Here is a 23,266-nt window from a genome sequence, read left to right as displayed (position 1 = left end):
AAAGTTCCTAGTTCTGATGTCACCGTTGCCTCAGGCCACATCACTGTTTGAAGCCCTTGAGTAGAAGCCCTTGAACTTTGTTCAATATTGTCTTTGATGTAGCAAGGAAACTGGACATAGTTGAAATGCATTCAATTGATGAAATGTGATGATTCTTTTAGTCACATAAGCTTGTGTATCCAAATGATTTATTTTATATTTTTTTGCAATAGGAGAGTATCTGTAGAGAATCGTATTGACATCAAAATGTAAATTATGCCTTTGGAAAATGTATTTTAGTCACGCAACGCAAAGTTCTCCGAGACCCTCCATGTTTTCTCTTTAATGAAAATCCATATTTACCTTCCATAATTGCGCTGGCCAATTACCCGTAAACATCACTCATCGCTTTGTAGTTGGCCTGCCTATATTTCATAATGATTCGTGGTTCAATTTTATTTTGTAGCTAGAGAGGAGATGCAAGCAGGAATCTTTCGATTTCATTATGGGAGAAACATACAGCTAATAACATTCTAAAACATTAATTTAGAAGAGCTTTGATGAGGAACACAGGGTATCCACTGAAACGCATTGAAATGTTGTTTTTTTCACTCTGGGCTGTTTGTTGTTTTATTAATGCATAACTTTAACATGATTAGAAAATATCCACTGATTAAAGATTTCTTCTAAAGATTTCAGCATTATATGTATCCAAAACAAGTCTGACTAACCTTTTCTGAGTAAAGTTTTTAAGCAACTATTTTGATTCTCAATGATTAATTTGACATATTCTTTTAAAAATCAGTCACCTAGCTTCTTCATGGAACTTTTAACGACCACGTTTTTTTAAAGCCTACTTTATACTCACTCTCCTTTCATTCTGCCTTTTCCCTGTCCTTAAGAGCCGTTATCTGTCTCGTCATCATCACTCCTCATTTTCCCATTCTCTCTGTCTTCTCTCTGTCGCTCATTTACTGTCTGTCACCCAGGGCGAAACCTTCATTTTACCCACACTCTCACCTTTGTTCAGACAGTTCACCTGTATGGACCTTCATTCAACCGGGTTTAGCCTCATAGGTCTTGCCTCTGACTATGTGATAATCAACCTCTCTGTCACTCTTCCTGGTTCATAACTGAACGGCTCCTGTTAGATAGGAGAATAATGAAAGTTAACAGAAGGTCTCTCCGTCATTTTTAAAATTTGTATCGTAATTATTTGTGATAGAGTAGGCAATATTACAAATTAAACACGAGAGCTTTTGTGTTGGGTATGTGGTAAGTATGTGTGATTATAATGAAAAAAAACGCCAGGTCTGATTTATTTAAAAAAAGGGGTTTATTTTATTTTTTCCCCCACCCCCACTAAGAATACAAAAGAGAGCATGTTAGATAATGTAATGTTTTTTTTAGGAATACATGGATTAAAACACATACATACATAAAACATTTGGTAAAAATACATTTAAAGACAAAACAAAGGAAGTGTTAGGCTTTTTCGCCAAGTATCACTGTTCCATTTTAATTTCTGTCTGAAAGAGGAACCACCAGTAACTAGCTCTAGATAGGGCCCATCAGTGAACCTCAGTGGTTTAAAGTCATTTTATACAATAACCGTAATAGTAGACATCTGAAAAAGGACACTGTCCTCTTTTGGCATATTGCAAAGTTTACAGTGGTGTACAACAACCCCAGTGTCCAATGCATTTTGGAACCGTATCATGTGATCAGTATGGACCGATTGTCTTTCTCCCTTTTTCTCATGAGTCTGGTTCTGCCCGCGAGGTACACACTCTCCACCAAAGTTTGTAAAAAGTGGGAATGCCAGTGGTAACTAACCCTGGTCCTGGAGAGCCACAGGGTGTGCAGGCGTCTGCTCTGGCCCAGCACTTACACACCTGAGCCCACTAATCAAGCTCTCATTGATTCGAGCTGGTCAGTAGAATCGGATGTGTTGTTGGTGCTGGGCTGGAACAAATCCCCACACCAATTTGCGAGGGTGACCAACTGCTCTATGTCCTTTGACCTTTGACACAGGGTCACCGTGGGGGACGCGTAGGGGTCGCGTAGGGCTCAGGGATCATAGGTCGTCATCGTCCGAGCTGAAGCTGCTCCTGTGACTGGAGTCCTTGGAGGCGTCGGGTGAGCCGGCGGAGAGAAGCGGGTCGGTGCCGAACGGCGAGAGCGGGTTGTCCATGAGGATCTCGTCCAGCCGTTGCTCCTCTTTGAGCGTGGCGCTGAAGAAGTCTGTGAAGTGAGAAAGCGGGTCGGAGAAAGTGGTGGAGCCGTCAACCACCCCCTGACCCTGGTCTGTAACCCCAGTGACGCCCCCAGTGGTCATGGCTGGCATGGAGGTCCTCTGGAGGTACTCCCCGTTCAGCTCTTCCTGGTACAGGGGTGGCTGAGGACCCTGCTGTGACTGGGGAGCCAAGGGCTGCTGCTGCTGTTGTTTGAGGAGATGGGAGGAGAGCTCTACAGTACCCAGGGCAGTGGCCATGCTGGGGAGGCCGTGAGCACGGGCCTGGATCTCCAACTCCTGAAACGCACAGAAAAGGACCAAGGATCAGGACAGTGTTCTTCTCAAATACATAGGAATGGGAACAGTGTTCGAATGAGAAGATTTTTAATGAAGGAGATTGCTTTTCTTAGAATGAGCTCTGTACGAGTTGGCAACCCTTACACACACACACAAACACACATGGGTGCATACACATTACACACACACATACCCCCCCCCCACTTCCCTGCCTCCCCTACACACACATACCTCATAGTCTGGTAGATGATTATGAATTGACTTTAAATAGCACTCTAATGTAGTGGGGGCCAATCCATTTAATCTACCCCTTCTCTCTAGACCCCCCTCTCAGGAAGCAGCCAGGGCCCTCGGGATATGTGTTATAAACATGACGGGGAGGAACCAATGACAAAACCTCATCAATCAGCTACCAGCAGGTCAGCAATGTGGTTCACGCCTCCCCATCGACGCTCTACGAGCAGTAACACTATGGGTCTGTTGTCAATCTACCTTGATAACGGTTAGGCTAGCATGTCGTTTAGCTAAACAAACTCGGGGGATAAAAAGAGTGTAGAGGGATGGAATGCAAGGGAGAAGCATTGCTGTTCCCACGTTACGTGATGCAAAGTTATAACCGTCTGTTTCGCTCAGTTACAACATCTTTCTGTAGGATTCCAACAGTACATTTAAGTAAGACTAGCGTGATGTTTATGTGGGTGATGCTTGGTGTTGATGTCGTCTTTCTCCGTACAGTGTGTTACTAAACTGTCATCGGCGCTTCTTTAGGCTAACGCTGTGAGGCTAACGTTCCGTTAAATGCCTGTGTTTAGTTCTCTCTCCACGTGAAATGTCTCTTTTCGTCTCGTTTGTGTTCTATGTGTTTTGTTGGTCTCGGCGTCCTTTAGGATGACACTGTTACATTGAGAAGTTTAGCTTGACTGTGAGTTCAGCGTAAGAGTGAGAGCTGTGAATGCGCTGATTCATTTGGTTGGTTAATTGCGACGGCTCAGTGGCTGAAGGACATGTGGTAACGTCTCCATTGTCTGCTTGGCTCTGCTCTGCTGCCATGTCAATACCCAGTCGCCCAGGTTTAACGCTTCGTTTTAGGGCGAGGGGGAAGTGGGAGGAGAGAGGCATGGCTCTGGGTATTATTAGGACTCACAACCAAATTCTGACCTGATTCCTACTTCTGGACGGATGGAGCCGAAGTCTATCACTCTATTTATTAATCAGGTAATCTATGCAGCCTACTCAATCACTTTTTATAGCTACTGTTTACAGGCATCCTGGGCCATATACAGTGTTCCTCATTGAGTTCCCTGAATTCCTATCGGACCTTGTAGTCATAGCAGATAATATTCACATTTTTGGTGACTTTAATATTCACATGGAAAGGTCCACAGACCCATTCCAAAAGGCTTTCGGAGCCATCATTGACTCAGTGAGTTTTGTCCAACATGTCTCTGGACCTACTCACTTTCACAGTCATACTCTGGACCTAGTTGTGTCCCATGGAATAAATGTTGTGGATCTTAATGTTTTTCCTCATAATTCTGGACTATTGGACAACCATTTTATTACGTTTGCAATTGCAACAAATAATCTGCTCAGACCCCAACTAAGGAGCATCAAAAGTTGTGCTATAAATTCACAGACAACACAAAGATTCCTTGATGCCCTTCCAGACTCCCTCTGCCTACCCAAGGACGTCAGAGGACAAAAATCAGTTACCCACCTAACTGAGTTTAACCTAACTTAATTTAACCTTGCGCAATACCCTAGATGCAGTTGCACCCCTAAAAACGAAAAACATTTCTCATAAGAAACTAGCTCCCTGGTATACAGAAAATACCCGAGCTCTGAAGCAAGCTTCCAGAAAATTGGAACGGAAATGGCGTCACACCAAACTGGAAGTCTTCCGACTAGCTTGGAAAGACAGTACCGTGCAGTATCGAAGAGCCCTTACTGCTGCTCGATCATCCTATTTTTCCAACTTAATTGAGGAAAATAAGAACAATCCAAAATGTATTTTTGATACTGTCACAAAGCTAACTAAAAAGCAGCATTCCCCAAGAGAGGATGGCTTTCACTTCAGCAGTAATAAATTCATGAACTTCTTTGAGGAAAAGATCATGATTTTTAGAAAGCAAATTACGGACTCCTCTTTAAATCTGCGTATTCCTTCAAAGCTCAGTTGTCCTGAGTCTCCACAACTCTGCCAGGACCTAGGATCAAGAGAGACACTCAAGTGTTTTGGTACTATATCTCTTGACACAATGATGAAAATAAGCATGGCCTCTAAACCTTCAAGCTGCATACTGGACCCTATTCCAACTAAACATACTGGATCCTATTCCAACTAAACTACTGAAAGAGCTGCTTCCTGTGCTTAGCCCTAAAAGTGGCAGTAATAAAGCCTCTCTTGAAAAAGCCAAACCTTGACCCAGAAAATATTAAAAACTATCGACCTATATCAAATCTTCCATTCCTCTCAAAAAATTTAGAAAAAGCTATTGCGCAGCAACTCACTGCCTTCCTGAAGACAAACAATGTATACGAAATGCTTCAGTCTGGTTTTAGACTCCATCATAGCACTGAGACTGCACTTGTGAAGGTGGCAAATGACCTTTTGATGGCATCAGACCAAGGCGCTGCATCTGTCCTCGTGCTCCTAGAGCTTTGTGCTGCTTTTGATACCATTGATCACCACATTCTTTTGGAGAGATTGGAAACCCAAATTGGTCTACGCGGACAAGTTCTGGCCTGGTTTAGATCTTATCTGACGGAAAGATATCAGTTTGTCTCTGTGAATGGTTTGTCCTCTGACAAATCAACTGTAAATTTCGGTGTTCCTCAAGGTTCCGTTTTAGGACCACTATTGTTTTCACTATATATTTTACCTCTTGGGGATGTCATTCAAAAATAACTTTCACTGCTATGCGGATGACACACAGCTGTACATTTCAATGAAACATGGTGAAGCCCCAAAATTGCCCTCGCTAGAAGCCTGTGTTTCAGACATAAGGAAGTGGATGGCTGCAAACTTCTACTTTTAAACTCGGACAAAACAGAGATGCTTGTTCTAGGTCCCAAGAAACAAAGAGATCTTCTATTGAATCTGACAAGTAATCTTAATGGTTGTACAGCCGTCTCAAATAAAACTGTGAAGGACCTCGACGTTACTCTGGACCCTGATCTCTCTTTTGATGAACATATCAAGACTGTTTCAAGGACAGCTTTTTCCATCTACGTAACATTGCAAAAATCAGAAACCTTCTGTCCAAAAATGATGCAGAAAAATTACTCCATGATTTTGTTACTTCTAGGTTAGACTACTGCAATGCTCTACTTTCCGGCTACCCAGATAAAGCACTAAATAAACTTCATTTAGTGCTAAATACGGCTGCTAGAATCCTGACTAGAACCAACAAATTTGATCATATTACTCCAGTGCTAGCCTCCCTACACTGGCTTCCTGTTAAGGCAAGGGCTGATTTCAAGGTTGTGCTGCTAACCTACAAAGCATTACATGGGCTTGCTCCTACCTATCTCTCTGATTTGGTCCTGCCGTACATACCTACACGTACGCTACGGTCACAAGACGCAAGCCTCCCAATTGTAGAATTTCTAAACAAACAGCTGGACTCAGAGCTTTCTCCTATAGAGCTCCATTTTTATGGAATGGTCTGCCTACCCATGTGAGAGACGCACTCGGTCTCAACCTTTAAGTCTTTACTGAAGACTCATCTCTTCAGTGGGTCATATGATTGAGTGTAGTCTGGTCCAGGAGTGTGAAGGTGAATGGAAAGGCTCTGGAGCAACGAACCACCCTTACTGTCTCTGCCTGGCCGCTTTCCACTGGGATTCTCTGCCTCTAACCCTACTACAGGGGCTAAGTCACTGGCTTACTCGTGCTCTTTCATGCCGTCCCAAGGAGGGGTGCGTTACTCGAGTGGGTTGAGTCACTGATGTGATCTTCCTGCCTGGGTTGGCGCCCCCCCTTGGGTTGTGCCGTGCCGGAGATCTTTGTGGGCTATACTCGGCCTTGTCTCAGGATGGTAAGTTGGTGGTTGAAGATATCCCTCCAGTGGTTTGGGGGCTGTGATTTGGCAAAGTGTGTGGGGTTATATCTTTACTGTTTGGCCCTGTCCAGGGGTATGATCGGATGGCGCCACAGTGTCTCCTGACCCCTCCTGTCTCAGCCTCCAGTATTTATGCTGCAATAGTTTATGTGTCGGGGGGCTAGGGTCAGTTTGTTATATCTGGAGTACTTCTCCTGTCTTATCCGGTATCCTGTGTGAATTTAAGTATGCTCTCTCTCTTTCTCTCTTTCTTTCTCTCGTTCAGAGGACCTGAGCCCTAGGACCATGCCTCAGGACTACCTGGCATGATGACTCCTTGCTGTCCCCAGTCCACCTGGCCGTGCTGCTGCTCCAGTTTCAACTGTTCTGCCTGCGGCTATGGAATCCTGACCTGTTCAGCGGACGTGCTACCTGTCCCAGACCTGCTGTTTTCAACGCTATAGAGACAGCAGGAGTGGTAGAGATACTCTTAATGATCGGCTATGAAAAGCCAACTGACATTTACTCCTGAGGTGTTGACTTGCTGCACTCTCGACAACTACTGTGATTATTATTATTTGACCATGCTGGTCATTTATGAACATTTGAACATCTTGGCCATGTTCTGTCATAATCTCCACCCGGCACAGCGAGAAGCCTGGTTCCTCTCTAGGTTTCTTCCTAGGTTTTGGCCTTTCTAGGGAGTTTTTTCTCGCCACCATGCTTCTACACCTGCATTGCTTGCTGTTTGATGTTTTAGGCTGGGTTTCTGTACAGCACTTTGAGATATCAGCTATATAAATACATTTGATTTGATTTAGGTAATTATTGTGGTTTGGAGAGGAGACGTGGAAGCGAACAGTGGTGATGAGGAACTGCTTGACAAACATCAATAGAAGCAAGTCCGGTCTCTGTCAGGGAAGGGGGTGAGGGGGGGGGGTCTCTATTGAGCATCAGGGCCGTGATGGTGCACATGGTGTTAAGGATGGGGAAGTCGCTGGGTTGGGGATCTGTAGTGGTAGGGGGCTCGGGTTTTGAGGGTGTCTGTCTTTCTCTCTCCCGTAGTCTATACCTGGATCCTGAGCAGTAGCCTCCTGTTGGCCTGCTCCATCTTCTTCTGCCTGTTCTCCAGCTCTCTGGCGTGTTGCTGCTCCTTCTGCAGCCACTTGATGTACTCCACCGACGCCTTGAGAATGGTGCCTTTGTTCCAGCGCATATCACTACGGCAGAGGGACGTAAAAGATAACCTTTTATTCACCGCCTCAGCGGAATGCTCTGTACAAAAACTTACACAGAGACCCATTTTTTTTTATATATGAATAAGAAATAGTGATTTACATGGCCAATTATTCATTCTCGGACATTACATCTAGCCTTTGAATGGGAATTTTAATAGAATAGTTAAGTATAAGTGCATCGGCAGAAAGTCCATTCTGGAACCGCTTATATGGTAAAATTAATCCTCAAGTAAAAATAGGTGTTGGAAGAGGGGGGGGGGTGTGACTTTAGAAGAATCCAAGAGTGCAGGCCCCGTTCCCTGATACCATTACTTTTTAAAAAGGAGGAAGCAGTTGTCAAATGCACCTTTCTTTGGAACAAGACGTTGGTCTGCTCCACAGCTAATAATCTTCTTTATCTTGTCTTAATGGCACGGCGACAGCGGTAACCTTCCATTTAAATTCTATCGTAAGTTAAATTGCTGTTGGGCCAGTCGGATTCCAATTCCGGCTTCCGTATTCCATCTTAGTGGGCCAATTGTGCTCAAACTTTGATTCAAATGGGTGGTGGCCTTCTTTGCGTTTGACCCCAATCTTCATCATTGAGCTCTAAGCTGTAGTCTACTGTTGAGTGCCCATGGAGGACACAGACTCACTACTTTGCAGAGCGTGAAGACTACAATAGCTACTCAAGTACACCCTTGAAATAGAAGCGAAATGTGCTCTTGACTATTAATTTGAATTCAATTAACAACATTTAGCGGCCTGTGCTTAGTATTTGATATGCTTAACACCAGCCAGACATTTGAGCTTCTTTTCATGGCAATAGACTTGATCATGGGGAGTTTCTTTAAGTCAGGTAAGCTAATGTTTGGAACATAATAAAGACTGAGAAAAATCTAACAAGCGCTAGATCACTTACGGGTCATTTGACTTTGGTATCATTGTTCCAAGTTCTTTGATTCTGTAGTTGATATTGTATCTTCGTCTTCTTTCAACTGGTCAGGTCAGAGAGAGAGAGAGAGAGAGAGAGAGAGAGAGAGAGAGAGAGAGAGAGAGAGAGAGAGAGAGAGAGAGAGAGAGAGAGAGAGAGAGAGAGAGAGAGAGAGAGAGAGAGAGAGAGAGAGAGAGAGAGAGAGAGAGAGAGAGAGAGAGAGAGAGAGAGAGAGAGAGAGAGAGAGAGAGAGAGAGAGAGAGAGAGAGAGAGAGAGAGAGAGAGAGAGAGAGAGAGAGAGAGAGAGAGAGAGAGAGAGAGAGAGAGAGAGAGAGAGAGAGAGAGAGAGAGAGAGAGAGAGAGAGGACATTGAGTTACTTTAGTGGCCCCACGCAACATTTCCGAACGGTACTCTGTATTGAGTAGGGCGACTCTTACTCAAGTTGTGATTGTCTTTCTTCTGTCGTTCTTTGGCCATCACTCTCGTTTCATGTTCTGTGAAACACAAAGAAGAACACAGTCTGATAAGAAACGCACACAGAGTATGAAAGAAGCTCCACTCAGTCGATACACAGTTCTGGCCTGGATATTTCTGGGGTGGCAGACAGAGTGGACATCATCTTTTTGCCACCACAGACAGAAAGCCTGAACCTTCCACTGAGTCTGAACCTTCCGCACACTCACGCACACAGTGAAAGGGCTCGATTTACCCCACTCGCCCCCAGCCCGCCCGGCATCTCTTTGGTTCATTGTGAAAAATCTGTGTCCTCTTTTTAAGCCACTCAGGTTGGCAATTAAGTCTGCTTAACAAATTTGCTGATCTACCCATGAGGGGAAAGGCATGCTATATCATTCATATTCACATTCACATTTCTCCCAAATGATATAATTAGAACCTGTGATTGGATTTCTCAATTGGTCTCTGTTGATTCAATAAGGTCATTTAGACCTCTGGTAACTGCCCGTTGTTCCCGACCGCACACTTATATGAAAAATATACTAATTCACTTATTTTCTCGTCGGAGTGAAGCGTTCTTGAGGCATCCTTTCTATTTCCTAAATCAATTAGCTTTACTCGATGCGTGGCATTTATAAAACATTTCTCAGAGGTCCTTTGTGTCGCGGACTATGGACAGAGGCCATTGATAATTAGGGATGTGAGTGACACAACTGTGGTCCAAACACTACACATTTAAGGGACAAATCTATGTGTTACATGTAAACATATGTCTTGTTTTTTCTTCAGCTTCCTTCTTCATTGGACTTGATACGGCTAGACAGTGAACTCGTGCTACTACACATGCACCCTATGGAAGCGATCCGTAATTTATCCAAAACAAATCCATGTTGAACCTGCACGGTCTTCCATTATAATAAACTGACCGACAAGTTGTAGATGCTGTATAGAATACACAATGGCAATCGGCTGAGAGCAGACAAACTTAATCTAAGGATATTCATGAGTTTACTTAGTAATAAGTTGAATAGTTTGTGTAGGATTAACGCTGTACACATCAGCATGCACAAGCATTTCGCTACACTCGCATTAACATCTGCTAACCATGTGTATGTGACAAATACAATTTGATTTGATTTGATCGGGGTTGAAGAAGAGGGCCTACACAGCATTTTGTCATAATTCTACTCAGCTAAAGAAGAGAAATTACGAAATGGATTACTCTTTCTTGTTTCCTGTTGTCGGGCACCTTAAAAAAATGCTACATTTATTCATTCATAAAAAAAAAATGGATGCCAGTAACTGACATGATCTAGACTTGTCAGGAATGTGTCACCTAGTGTTGTGCTTTTATGCTACAGTATGTGGTTGAGTTTCACCCTTCTATCCTCTTTCGATGTGATCATGCATTGATTATTTTGATCATCTTTAGTGCTATGATGTGTGTTCGTACCTGTGACTTCCCTTTTTACAGTAGTGAGCTTAGTGGGGCGTGAGGTGGGTGTCATTCGGCCATGAGGGGCTGTAGTCATACCTGGTTCACACCCATAGATGTCCAGCATGCTGCTGCTCAGCACCTGGAGAGAAGAAAAGGAGAGGAGGAAGATGTCAGGGAATGGTTGAACACAGACGCACAGACACAGAGAGATAACGTCTCATTCAGACTCTGGGACCTCAGGTTCACTAAGTCATTGCAACTTTTGGAAGCAAATTGACTTTGGCTCAGATGAAAGCATTGAAATGGTGGCAGGAATTTGTAAGGCTTTCAGATGAGGGCAATCATAGCACTGTTGGCAGTCCTGTCACTTCTCAGCCCTCAGGGCATTGCTTTGTGTGATCCAGCAGGAGAGGCTAGGGGCCTCCATGTCTCCCCACCAGGGGCCCTGCCTGACCACAGCCCTGTTTGTGTCCCCTAAGGCCCTCTCAGGTCCTTCTCTGGCGGTACGACCTCGCTCCGTGCCCCCGTTTACTAGCCTAATAGTACCAATATCAGTGGCCACTATGGCTACTCAGCTTGAAAGGGCCCCAGAACACAGAGGCGTCTGTGTGTTCAAAATAGCACCCCACTGGATGAAAGCCGGGTCATAACCTGCCCAAACAGACACCAAACTGTTTTTCTACGCTGCTCGTCCACTGTGAGAAAATAGGCATATATTTTCCGAACAAGCGGGATAACTAGGGTCTCTTTTAGGAACTCTGTTGGAATGCAGAGTGATGCATGTCTCATCTTAGGGAGCTGTGCATTTTTGGGAATCCTACAAAAGCCGGCATAGATGCCACAAGCTGTGTAAAGACAATTTGTCACTGTGTATGTGTGAAATTCAGTTCCTAGAATAGTGTAGAGAGGGATAAGAATAGAGGTCAAGTTATGGGAGGGCAGGAAGGAGGGAGTGGGAGAAAAATAAGGAACTGTAGACATTTCAATATTTGCAGTTGGTTTGCTTTGCCTGTAGATGGGTTTCTCTCTGTCATTATCTCTAACAGGGGGGGGGGGGGGGGGATACTTATCAAAATGAAAGATTGCAACAGTCCCCCCGACTGCTCACATCGTAATCACTTCAATCCTCTCCCATCTGTGTTCCTGGGATATGTTGACATGACAAAACGACGTGATGCATCGTACTGTATGACTAATTAGAATGAATTGATCCATTTAAGCGCGCTATCATTTCGGAACAAGCCCATCGGGAGTGTAGGCATTAACCCAATCCAATGCCTCACTGCCTCGCTCTAAATCTCTCCTCCTCTCCCTTTTTTTCCCTGTCGCTCTGATATTCACTCTCTACAACCCCCCCTCCCCCACCGTCTTGTCTTTCACACACACCCCCCCTCTGCTTTTCTATCACCCCGTTTTTCCCTCCTTTTCTATGTGTGTGTTTGTGTGCCTGGCTGCCTGCTTGCCTCTGTCTTTCTCTATCTCTCTTCATCTCTATCTCTCTTCATCTCTATCTCTCTGTCTGGTTGGCCTCTCCTCAATGCCTCTCTCTTGAAATGCAGGTGGGAACCCCATTTTCCTTTCGTACCACATACCACTGTGGTGAGTTCAGGTGTGTCTATAATCGCTACTCAAATGGGTCTTAGTTTTTTGGAATTCAACTCCAGATATAATTCGCACTGGGAGCACTTGTCTCTGCTGCCATCCCATGCATTTTTCTAATGGAATGCCTAGTCTGAACAAGATCTTTTTTGCTGTTGTAGTAGATATCTAGCATAGTCTCGCCGTTCTCCCTCTGTCTTCTTGTCTACCATTCCCAAACTCCCCGGTAGTGACCAGTGTCCATGTAGGGCTTTCAGCAAAAAAAAAGAAGAATCACCAGACTTAGTGTTTATACTAATTAACACATTATTCTCACACTGTCATCAGTTACCGTGTAATGACACCACTTGCGGATTAATCCGTATTGTTCGGCATCTTGAGAAATGTGAGAAATGCTTTAAGCCTCAACCCAGGTGAAATGAAATGTGAGAAATGCTTTAAGCCTCAACCCAGGTGAAATGAACTTTGACTCATCGGTGGACTTAATCTGACCTCACACAAAGCCAGCTCCTTTTTTTCCCAAGCAAGCCAGGCCTGAAAGTTCACGTTTGGCCGAGGAAGTAGTTCCTCATATTCCCCCTTTTTAAGTCCTTTAAAGAAGTTATAGTTAAGCAACTTAACTTTAAAGCTGAACTTAACTACCCAATATATGCTTCTTCCTGAGTGTCAAGGAGATCAAGGATCTTCTGGGAATCACGTCTGGATCAAGGAATAAGGTCAGCAAGGATCAATAGACAGAAACACCTGCATGTCGATAGCATTTCTTCTGTTTTTACCCTTAGTTTTGCAATTCAAATAAGTGTTTTTCCCTTGACTTTTGCGACTGATATAATAGTTAATATGATTAGTCATACTTACATTGTTTTGCATTATGATGCTGGGATCCATACAATCCAAGCCCCCGTCATTGAAGCCGGACTCCAGGCTAATCAAGTCATCAATAACTTCATCCATTGGAAACTAAAAGAATTGTACCAGCCTCAGTTCAATTCAGATACATTATGTATCCAACAACAGGTCATTAATAACGTTAGGTGAGCGAATGCTCTCATTGTAATTCAAATGTAACATATAGTTTTTGCATCATCTCTAAACCTATCATTCAGAGGGTGGGACAGTTAGGATCCTAATCCAATAACAGACATTTCTTCACCGCCATGCTGGAAGAGATCAGCCATGGCGGGAACTAAATGTTTGTTATCAAACTAGTTTCCTCCTTAACAGAGATTCTCATTAGGAACTGAATCTCTGAAGTTATTGCTGAGCATTTCAAAGAGAATGGGCAGGTCACTAGAGAACAACTGAGTTGTTTACACAGCTGGTATCTCAGGTAAAAAGAGATCTAGGAGTCTGTAATCAAACCTGCATAGTGTGATTAAATCACCTAACTATTTGGGGCATTGTAAGGACTTACTAAACAAAGACATTGAGATAAAAACAAACAAATAGCGGGATTGATTGAATCCCAACACTAAATATCAAAGGTACCTAGATGAACACTTGCTGTTGTTGAAAAAGATCAATCAAAACGCTCATTCACCTCACTGTCGTGGTTGGATGCCAGGGTCAGCAGTGTAACGGGGCTGCTGGGGGTGCTGCCATCGCTGAGGGGGGCATTCCTCATCACTGGAACGGTGCCCAGGAGCTGCCCGCCCTGCGCAGTGGGGTTAGGATGGCCCCCTTGTCCCCCGGCCAGCTTGGAACCCAGGGTCAGGTACTGCTTGACCTGCTGACTCTGGGCCTGGTGCAGGTGGAACTTAGAGCCCTCCAGGTGGCTCTGGACCTGTTCCATACAGACCTAAGATCAGTTATTGGGTAACACAACAGGCAACGGTTACTATGTAGTCTCAGATAACGGAGTTTAGTGTTAGTATGCAATCTAAGATAGACATAAAAAAATCAAAGTCACCACTCAGTGCAGTCTCAGAGAGAGCCTTGATAGCGTAGCAAGTCCTGAGTCATGTTGAAGCTGTTTCATCAAATTGTTCTTAATGATCTTAATCATGTTTTACCCCTGAACACAAGACATGTCCTCTTGACTTCTCAAGCAAATCATGGACAAATCAAACCTTAGATAGTCAGTAAGAAGATGATTTACCATAAGTGTAAAAAGTTGTAACAGTAAGTAGAGCACTAGCAGATGTCCCAATGTAGTATCCTTCAAATGTCTATGCCATAAATGTATACACACACCATACAACTACAACCAACTTACTAAACCAAGTATGTCAACAAAGTGTCCAAGTCGACTTCATTGGTGTATGTATACTGTTGCTATTGCTAAACATTAATCCTTACATTGGAAACTCGTGCTCCGTCTCGCATCTTGTAGTAACTACAGTCACTTAAGTGTGGCATTCTCATCGGTCAGAGAGAGACTGTCTTCTGGTCTGCTAGTTGTAGAACAGCTCAAAGTAGCAGTAGGATTGCGGTTAAGCTGCTGCTATCCGGTGGCTATCCTGGTGAGTTGATATGAGTTGATAGGTTGAGGACTGTCCCCTCCTGTCCTCAGCCAGTGTCTTTATAAACTTCTTAAGGCTCTGCACTAAATTTGCTAATTAGGCGAGAAGCTGGGCTATCCCTTAGTTTCCTTCCATGATAATCACTTCAAACAGAGACTCGTCAGATTACCCCTGGGTTTGATCCCAACAGGATATCTGCCTATGGCTTTTGCCTATATCTCGACTAATTCAACGGGACCGCCCTGTTTCTGTTTGGGAGTTATCGGCCAATCACGATCGACCCCTAGTCCGGACTCTCTACGATCTCCTTCGGGGGTCTAGTAGTTGACTCTAGCACAATTGGTTCTTTCTTGTTCTTCTTTTTTAAATAACTTTGGAGGGCCATTTGCACCATGACCCCTCCTTTGGCCGCTCATTGTCTAATGTCAATTACTCCAAGAATAACCCTAGATGGACTATATCTGGGGGCTAATTTTAGTACTGTAGCTATCGTGACCCTATGTTTATCCTCTTGTCTAAAAATGTTTTACTCTTGTCTAGGGCTATAAAAGAGATCATTGTAGTCGTGTTTGTTCAAATTGGTTTACCGTTGCCTAAGCATTTTGGGAAGAATTGGTTGATTGATTATTAGGTCCACTGGATGAATTGGGTTTTCATTTCTACTATTCAGAGAATTGAACGTCTTTACTGGAAACTATTTGCCTTGCTGATTGAACTCCTGGCAGGAAACGTTTGTCTCCTTTTAGGGGTATCTTCTGGCTTTCCTAATCATTCCTCGTTCATTCAATACAGAGAAGAAGCAACTCAGGTCAATGTAGTAGGTCTGTACTAGAGTTGTGAAGTTGTAATCCTGGTCACCGTACAGGAACATTCAGAATGACCTTTTTTGTTTGTTTGTTGCGCCAGACCACAGCAGACAACCGTGACCACTTGCTACCCTTTACTCGAATACTAGCAACAACATCTTGAGGTTGTACTTTTTTTTCTTCTTTTTTTTTTAAACAAAAGTACTATAGAAGCACCTGATTTGACCACAGATGCACATTTTGCACAGCATTTCTGTGCTGTCGTCTGTCGTCCACATAGCTCACATAGATGACTGGCCCTGCTCAGAATGGACTCCCGCACGACAGTACTGAACTTGTCACCAATGAAGAGAGAGACCAAGTCTCATCGCTGGCAACTAAGGGCTAAACAAGGTGCCATTTGTTACTCAATCAACATTTTTCCACAGCGGATAGAAAATCCTGCCAGCTTACTACACTCAGCTTGTTGTCTGAAGAGATGGAGGTTATCCTTGGATTAATAGCCTTCTCTCTACTGTAAATGCAGCCGGAGACACGCCTATTAGGTCGTTGGGGGACATCTAATTAGATTCCTACCAAGTAATGTATCTTCTGTCACTAATGCGCGGCACGACAATGACAGGGCTGTGCATGAAGACAAGACACACTGCAGTTCACTAGGCACAGAATAAGATATCTGCCTGGAGAATCGGCGATGGAAAGGTTTGTATATTACTTTGACACTCTTGAAAATGGAAGAGTTTATTCTATTCCACTTGTTGGAACTGATTGTGATGTCCCTTCTGTCATTCAGTGGATTGTCGTGATCAGAGTCATATATTTAGAGAGTTAGGCCCGACTTTTAGAATTGTGAATATTGTTCTAATTCTAGACAAATCAGTTTACGTAGCACTGTTTGAATATTACCCATGTAATGTTAATGAGGAGCTAACATGGCTGCCATAGAATGTTGAAGTGTCATGTAAATGCATCATCATTTATACAACGGGTGGGTCTAATCCTAGATGCTCAAAAGAACTTAAAATTGCATTCCAGACGGTTTCTATTCCACAAGTTACCAGTGGCCAAAAGCAATGACGTTGAAATGCCTATTTACTCTGTTCCATCTCACTGCGCAATCCACTGTCTCATCAGCCCAGCCAGGCAATTTAGAAACTTGATCTCCTCTATTAAAAACATCTAGATTATCTTCCATTTCTTTTAGACTAGCATTTGGCTTTCAACACCGGAGATTTGTACAAACTTTGCTGTCGGTCTCTCCAACATCTGCGACATTGTTTGAATATTGAAATTCGATCTCCAGCTGTCCCATAGTAATGCACCTGTCAGGACGAGACAGACAAGCAGACAGTTTATCTCACTCAGCCAGTCGAAATCATGAATCAGTTAGCATAATTTTTATGGATATATACAATGAAATCTCAATAGAAAACTAAATGCAGCTAGTTTGCAGTCTTTCCAGCTTCAGTTTGAAGTGATTGTGCTAGCTGTGTTGTTGGCTAGCTTCTCTGAACAACAGTGTCCTAATGAGAATGCACATTTTCTATGCCAGGCGAAATCGCACATCATTAGCTCATTGTTATGAATGTACACCAATAAATGTCACTTAAAAACATCTTATGCAAATGCAGCTACTTTGCTTTTTGACGTGACGGTCAGTTAGCCGTAGTTGGCTAGCTAGAAAGCAAGGGATAAGAACTTTGCCAGCCAGTATGGCAATGGAATATTTAGAACGAACGGCTAGTTCGCGTCCACATACACTGAACAGAAAGACTTAACGACTGGGTCGCGTCTCTGGAACCCGAACCGATAGAAAGAACAACCAGCCAGCCTAGGTAGCAACCTTAGATTCGTGTCGGGACTATATTGTCACGTCTGCTCCCACACCCACACACCCTATTGGTTTGGATATGGCTTATAATTATTTTCCTCTATGTCAAAATGACCCAAAGTCAGGTTTGTTTGTGCACTTGACCCATGCCATTATTCTGTCCCACTGTACAAGATACATAGTTGAATGCTCTCCATATCATTCCATTAGCATATACATCATCAAGCAGTATGCCTAACAGACATTGGCACTGTAGATGTACTGTAGGCCTGAGGCAGACATATTTTGTACTCCCAATGCAGTTGGCTTATGATTGAATCAGAGCATAAATTTGTTGTTGTTTCGTTTGTTTCTCTAATGGCTGGTGGGGAGAATATCCATGAGAGCTTTGACTCCTATTAGGACGGCAGCTGTGCCCACTTCATAACTTTGTTTTCACTGCTTAAGCCACTGAAACGAGGAATGTCTCACAGGCAGCGAAGACAGAGACAGCTTCCTGATCTGATCCATGGATCACTCTGGGACTGACTCTTACTGTCTGTCTCCTGTATAACATATCGCATTATTATTACACTGAAAAAGAAAGTGCATCATGTTTATGAAATGTTCTGTCGGTTATGATAAATGAGAGTTAAATGGGATGCGCAGTATGTCAAAGTCAACAAGAAAACACTAATAATGTATGGACAGATTCAGGCTTCCCATTTAATGAGCTTTTATGATGAAGAGGGTCATAAAAAATGGGCTAAAACATTTTCAAGACGAAACTAGGTCAAAAAAAAAACATTCACATTCTAACGACATCACGTAAGATAAGAACTAAGATAAGAACTAAGAACGCTTTAATATATCAAATTAAGTTAATTGATGTTTTTAACGTTTAAAAGTACTCCACGAACTGTACATAATAACCATACTCAAATCTACTTTAAATTGTGACAAAGATGCACTGATTTACCTCGGTATGTGCGTTCTCCTTGAAGTCAGACAGTGAAGCCCTGCAGTAGCACAGTGATCTATGGCCTTTGAAGACACCTCTGTATGTCACAGAGCTCACTAGTGTTCACTATTCTAGATAGCCAGCTGTTGTTTAACTCCGTTTCACCCTTACACCAGTTCTTGTTTCACTTCAGACTCATCTGAATTATGAAACACTGGGTTATTATTTCGGCTTGGACAGGATTTTTCAATTCTGGACGTAACTGTTGGGATTTATTTCTACTATGAATGCCAACCTTTAGTGTTATAAAGCATTAAGTATTGTGAAGTAATACTACTACATTAATGCTATGCAGTAATGCTCTTTCTGTGGTGTAAATACAGAAATGGATACAGACCTACAGTGGGGAGAACAAGTATTTGATACACTGCCGATTTTGCAGGTTTTCCTACTTACAAAGCATGTAGAGGTCTGCCATTTTTTTTAATCATAGGTACACTTCAACTGTGAGAGACGGAATCTAAAACAAAGATCCAGAAAATCACATTGTATGATTTTTAAGTAATTAATTAGCATTTTATTGCATGACATAAGAATTTGATACATCAGAAAAGCAGAACTTAATATTTGGTACAGAAAACGTTGTTTGCTATTACAGAGATCATATGTTTCCTGTAGTCCTTGACCAGGTTTGCTCACACTGCAGCAGGGATTTTGGCCCACTCCTCCATACAGACATTCTCCAGATCCTTCAGGTTTCGGGGGTTGGCCCTGGGCAATACGGACTTTCAGCTCCCTCCAAAGATTTTCTATTGGGTTCAGGTCTGGAGACTGGCTAGGACACTCCAGGACCTTGAGATGCTTCTTACGGAGCCACTCCTTAGTTGCCCTGGCTGTGTGTTTCGGGTCGTTGTCATGCTGGAAGACCCAGCCACGACCCATCTTCAATGCTCTTACTGAGGGAAGGAGGTTGTTGGCCAAGATCTCACGATACATGGCCCCATCCATCCTTCCCTCAATACAGTGCAGTCGTCCTGTCACCTTTACAGAAAACCATCCCCAAAGAATTACGTTTCCACCTCCATACTTCACGGTTGGGATGGTGTTCTTGGGGTTATACTCATCCTTCTTCTTCCTCCAAACACGGCGAGTGGAGTTTAGACCAAAAAGCTCTATTTTTGTCTCATCAGACCACATGACCTTCTCCCATTCCTCCTCTGGATCATCCAGATTGTCATTGGCAAACTTCAGACGGGCCTGGACATGCGCAGGCTTGAGCAGAGGGACCTTGCATGCGCGGAAGGATTTTAATCCATGATGGCATTGTGTGTTACTATTGGTTTTCTTTGAGACTGTGGTCCCATCTCTCGTCAGGTCATTGACCAGGTCCTGCCGGGTAGTTCTGGGCTGATCCAGAACTTGCAGGGAGCCCCAGACCGAGGGTGATTGACCGTCATATTGAACTTCTTCCATTTTCTAATAACTGCGCCAACAATTGTTGCCTTCTCACCAAGCTGCTTGCCTATTGTCCTGTAGCCCATCCAGCCTTGTGCAGGTCTACAATTTTATCCCTGATGACCTTACACAGCTCTCTAGTCTTGGCCATTTTGAAGAGGTTGGAGTCTGTATGATTGAGTGTGTGGATAGTTGTCTTTTACACAGGTAACGCGTTCAAACAGGTGCAGTTAATACAGGTGGAGAACAGGAGGGATTCTTAAATAAAAACTAACAGGTCTGTAAGAGCCGGAATTCTTACTGGTTGGTAGGTGATCAAATACTTCTGTCATGCAATAAAATGCAAATTAATTACTTCAAAATCATACAATGCGATTTTCTGGATTTTTGTTTTAGATTCCGTCTCTCGCAGTTGAAGTGTACCTATGATAAAATTTACAGACCTCTACATGCTTTATAAGTAGGAAAACCTGCAAAATCAGCAGTGTATCAAATAGTTGTTCTCCCCACTGTATATGGAACACGACAGATATGTTCTCAGACATGGTTCCTGTGGATATTGCTGAGCCAGCTAACCAGTTAATAGCTGTGACCACACATCTGAGATTGTATAGAAGGAGGAGAGATAATTCCACACGGAGTATAATTGCCCTTTTTTGGAATGTCAGTCTTGAAGATCATGCTCTATGGAACTGTGTGTGTATGTGCATGTGTAAGCAGTAAGTGAGCATTAGATAGGTCACACAGAAAATGCCATTACAATAACCCACCATACATAGACACCCCATCAACCAAACAAAGCACTTTCACTTGCATCCAAGCACAAGATCTGCGAGTACCTCCATATACATGCAGTATCCTGGGTGAGACTGCAGAGAACCCCCCCCCCCTCCCCTTTTTGTCTCCCTCTCTCTTTCCCTATTTATCCCCCTCTTTCCCTCTCTCCTTTGCCTGCTGTTGTCACCTACCGGCAGTATCTGGATCTCAGTCAGAGTGATCACTTTGACCACACAGGATCGACTCATGGCTCCGAGAGTGACGGCCTCCGCCTACAGAGACGACTCAGGGTAACAGAAGAAGAAGCACTACCGTACTGCCTGTCTGTCAGGATCCCAGAAACAGAAAAAGGAGAAGAAGAGTGGAGCTGCCATGTGCGCTTCCTGAGCTTTGCTGAAACTAACGTATGTCGTTCCAGGAAAGGAAGGTGTGACACATCAGCTTTTTGGAGAGCAGGTCCACTTCCTTTAAGTGTGTGTGGGCGTGCGTGAGCCAAGCACTCATTGCAAACCCTAATATTGGTTAGGAAAAGGCCTGACTGTGGCAGAAATACAGATGGCAGTTGGTCTGAAGCAGGCAGGGGGGGATAGTTCTGTGTTCCTGCCTCTGACTTGCCACACTTTCCTGCCTGAAACCCTTTCAGCTCTGATTAGCACATTCCTCTCAGGTTATCTCACTGACACTCACTTCCCCAGGAATCCCTTTACTACACACACACACAAACACACACAGGTCTCACTGGGCATTCAAAGGGCATTGTGCTTACCAGAACCTCTCTGTACCAGAAGTACTGAGGACAGCAAAGTGGAAGCTTGTGTGACTCAACCTCTTGATCCTGTCACATCAGATAATGCCAAAACGTTCCGCGAAATGTCCAAGCCAACAAACACCTGGTCTGGGAAATGGATTCTTACATTAGGGAACCATATTTCAGGAATGAGACTGATAGTATTTTTTAAATGCTTTCTCACCCAAATATTCTGCAAAACATTGTGTTGTGTCTGTTTGTCACTATAGCTTAATTCTCACTACTTCAGTCGATGTCAGCTGTATCAATATTTGTGATGATTGAACGCCCTAATAACTTTAGACACAGTTAAGTAAACGTATCAGAGCTGAATTTAAGTACAGCAATAAGGGTTCAGATGCCATTACAATGTAGCAGACAGCAAGCACATGGTCTTTGGAGTGCATGCTTAACTTGACACTTAAATGCTCAATCAAGGCCATGTCTCGCAGTGTCGTAACGAAGCATGTTGTTGTGAATTAGTTTTCTGATGGGAGGCTTGTTTGTGACGTAATAAACACACATGTTTCTGGGCCTGAATGGTTCATGATTTTATTATTGTGGGAAATCCTTAAACTGATACCGTTAGGCTACTGGCCTTAGTGGAGTCATTGTGTTAACTGACAGTTTTAATTATCTGAGTAAATGTGCAGTCGAATTGAAGTGACACTTTAGCAAATGTTTTAGTATCATTTTGTTCTGCATTTAGTGGACAGGAAGTTCTCAACTGGGAAGGAAGTTGGAGTTCTCAGACAAGTGCTTGTTCAGCTCTCTCTCTCTGTGTGTGTGTGTGTGTGTGTGTGTGTGTGTGTGTGTGTGTGTGTGTGTGTGTGTGTGTGTGTGTGTGTGTGTGTGTGTGTGTGCGTGCGTGCGTGCGTGCGTGCGTGCGTGCGTGCGTGCGTGCGTGCGTGCGTGCGTGCGTATCTTTGTATGACCCCTTATGCCAAAATTCCTGGCTGGCCATTTTCCATTCATCTTGGGGCCCATCCAGAATGCTCACCTTTGTTAGTCCCACACACCACAGCAGAGATATTTAAAACATGAGCAAGGTACTTCCTGTAAGAGTTGGCCTGCTTCTGAGACAAGACTTCAAAGTCCTGCTCCCACATCTAAGGGCTGTTTTATCCTGCTAGAAAAGGAATGCATAATAGCCGCTGCACCTCCCTTTAATGATTCATATAGAAATTAAATATTACAGCCACTTTAACGTCTGTGTTATATGTGTGCCTAACTGTTACCTTGAGCTTGATGTTGGTATAGGAGTGATATGTGCCCGTATTGGAAATGTTGACCTTGTATTCATACGTTTCTTTACAATGCTCATGTACCGTAGCCTGCGGTAAATTGGGAATAGAGAGATGTCTACTGTGTAGATGGATTTAATGTTGATTGGTTTTAATAAAGACTTGCTTGTCCGTACCAATCACAATATCTATTGTACAACGTACAAAATCCGACAGCATGCAATTGATATTGTAAACGTTGATATGAGTGAATTAGGAATGTCATTGCATTTCTCGAATGCAATATAACATTTTAAGGGAGTAGATTTTTAATTCTAGATAAACCTATAATTAGCTAATTGGCAATATGGCAATATCTTTTGTCCAACGCATATCTTTCAGTTTCTGTTTTAATCATCCATAGCCTAAAGAGGTCATCAAACACTGAATGACCCTTTGGCTAACTAACAGTACCATCCACACAGACACACATTCACATATACATACATGACCACATACATATGCACACACACACACACACACACACACACACACACACACACACACACACACACACACACACACACACACACACACACACACACACACACACACACACACACACACACACACACACACACACACACACACACACACACACACACATATACACACACACACATACACACATATACACACACACACATGCTCATACACACACACACATTCTCATACACACGCACACGAATCGAGACTTTTGATGAAGAGGAGCAGCAATGTTACAA

At 43.4% G+C, this 23,266-nt stretch overlaps 1 protein-coding gene across 10 annotated transcripts in view; it reads right to left on the bottom strand.

Moving 5' to 3' along the window:
• Positions 1-1,316: 1,316 nt before the first annotated feature.
• LOC124013521 (transcription factor EC-like) overlaps positions 1,317-23,266 on the bottom strand; it is a 57,037-nt gene continuing 35,087 nt past the window's right edge. The window contains exons 1-9 of one of the 10 annotated variants that reach the window (XM_046327807.1): positions 20,663-20,988; positions 16,712-16,790; positions 13,741-13,998; positions 13,059-13,160; positions 10,617-10,740; positions 9,145-9,201; positions 8,695-8,770; positions 7,628-7,802; positions 1,317-2,512 (exon numbers count right to left, since the gene is read on the bottom strand). In XM_046327807.1, coding sequence (XP_046183763.1) covers positions 2,057-2,512; positions 7,628-7,802; positions 8,695-8,770; positions 9,145-9,201; positions 10,617-10,740; positions 13,059-13,160; positions 13,741-13,998; positions 16,712-16,780 — 1,317 coding nt within the window. In that variant the 5' untranslated portion in view covers positions 16,781-16,790; positions 20,663-20,988 and the 3' untranslated portion in view covers positions 1,317-2,056. Of the gene's footprint in view, positions 2,513-7,627; positions 7,803-8,694; positions 8,771-9,144; positions 9,202-10,616; positions 10,741-13,058; positions 13,161-13,740; positions 13,999-14,498; positions 15,605-16,711; positions 16,791-20,662; positions 20,989-23,266 lie in introns of those variants that run through there. The other 9 variants (XM_046327810.1, XM_046327809.1, XM_046327812.1 and 6 more) reach the window with 9 other exon arrangements.

Source organism: Oncorhynchus gorbuscha, linkage group LG25 (genome assembly GCF_021184085.1).
Source record: "Oncorhynchus gorbuscha isolate QuinsamMale2020 ecotype Even-year linkage group LG25, OgorEven_v1.0, whole genome shotgun sequence".
Taxonomy (NCBI): domain Eukaryota; kingdom Metazoa; phylum Chordata; class Actinopteri; order Salmoniformes; family Salmonidae; genus Oncorhynchus; species Oncorhynchus gorbuscha.
Note: the sequence above shows the minus strand (reverse complement) of the source record. Positions and strands in the feature narration are given on the sequence as shown.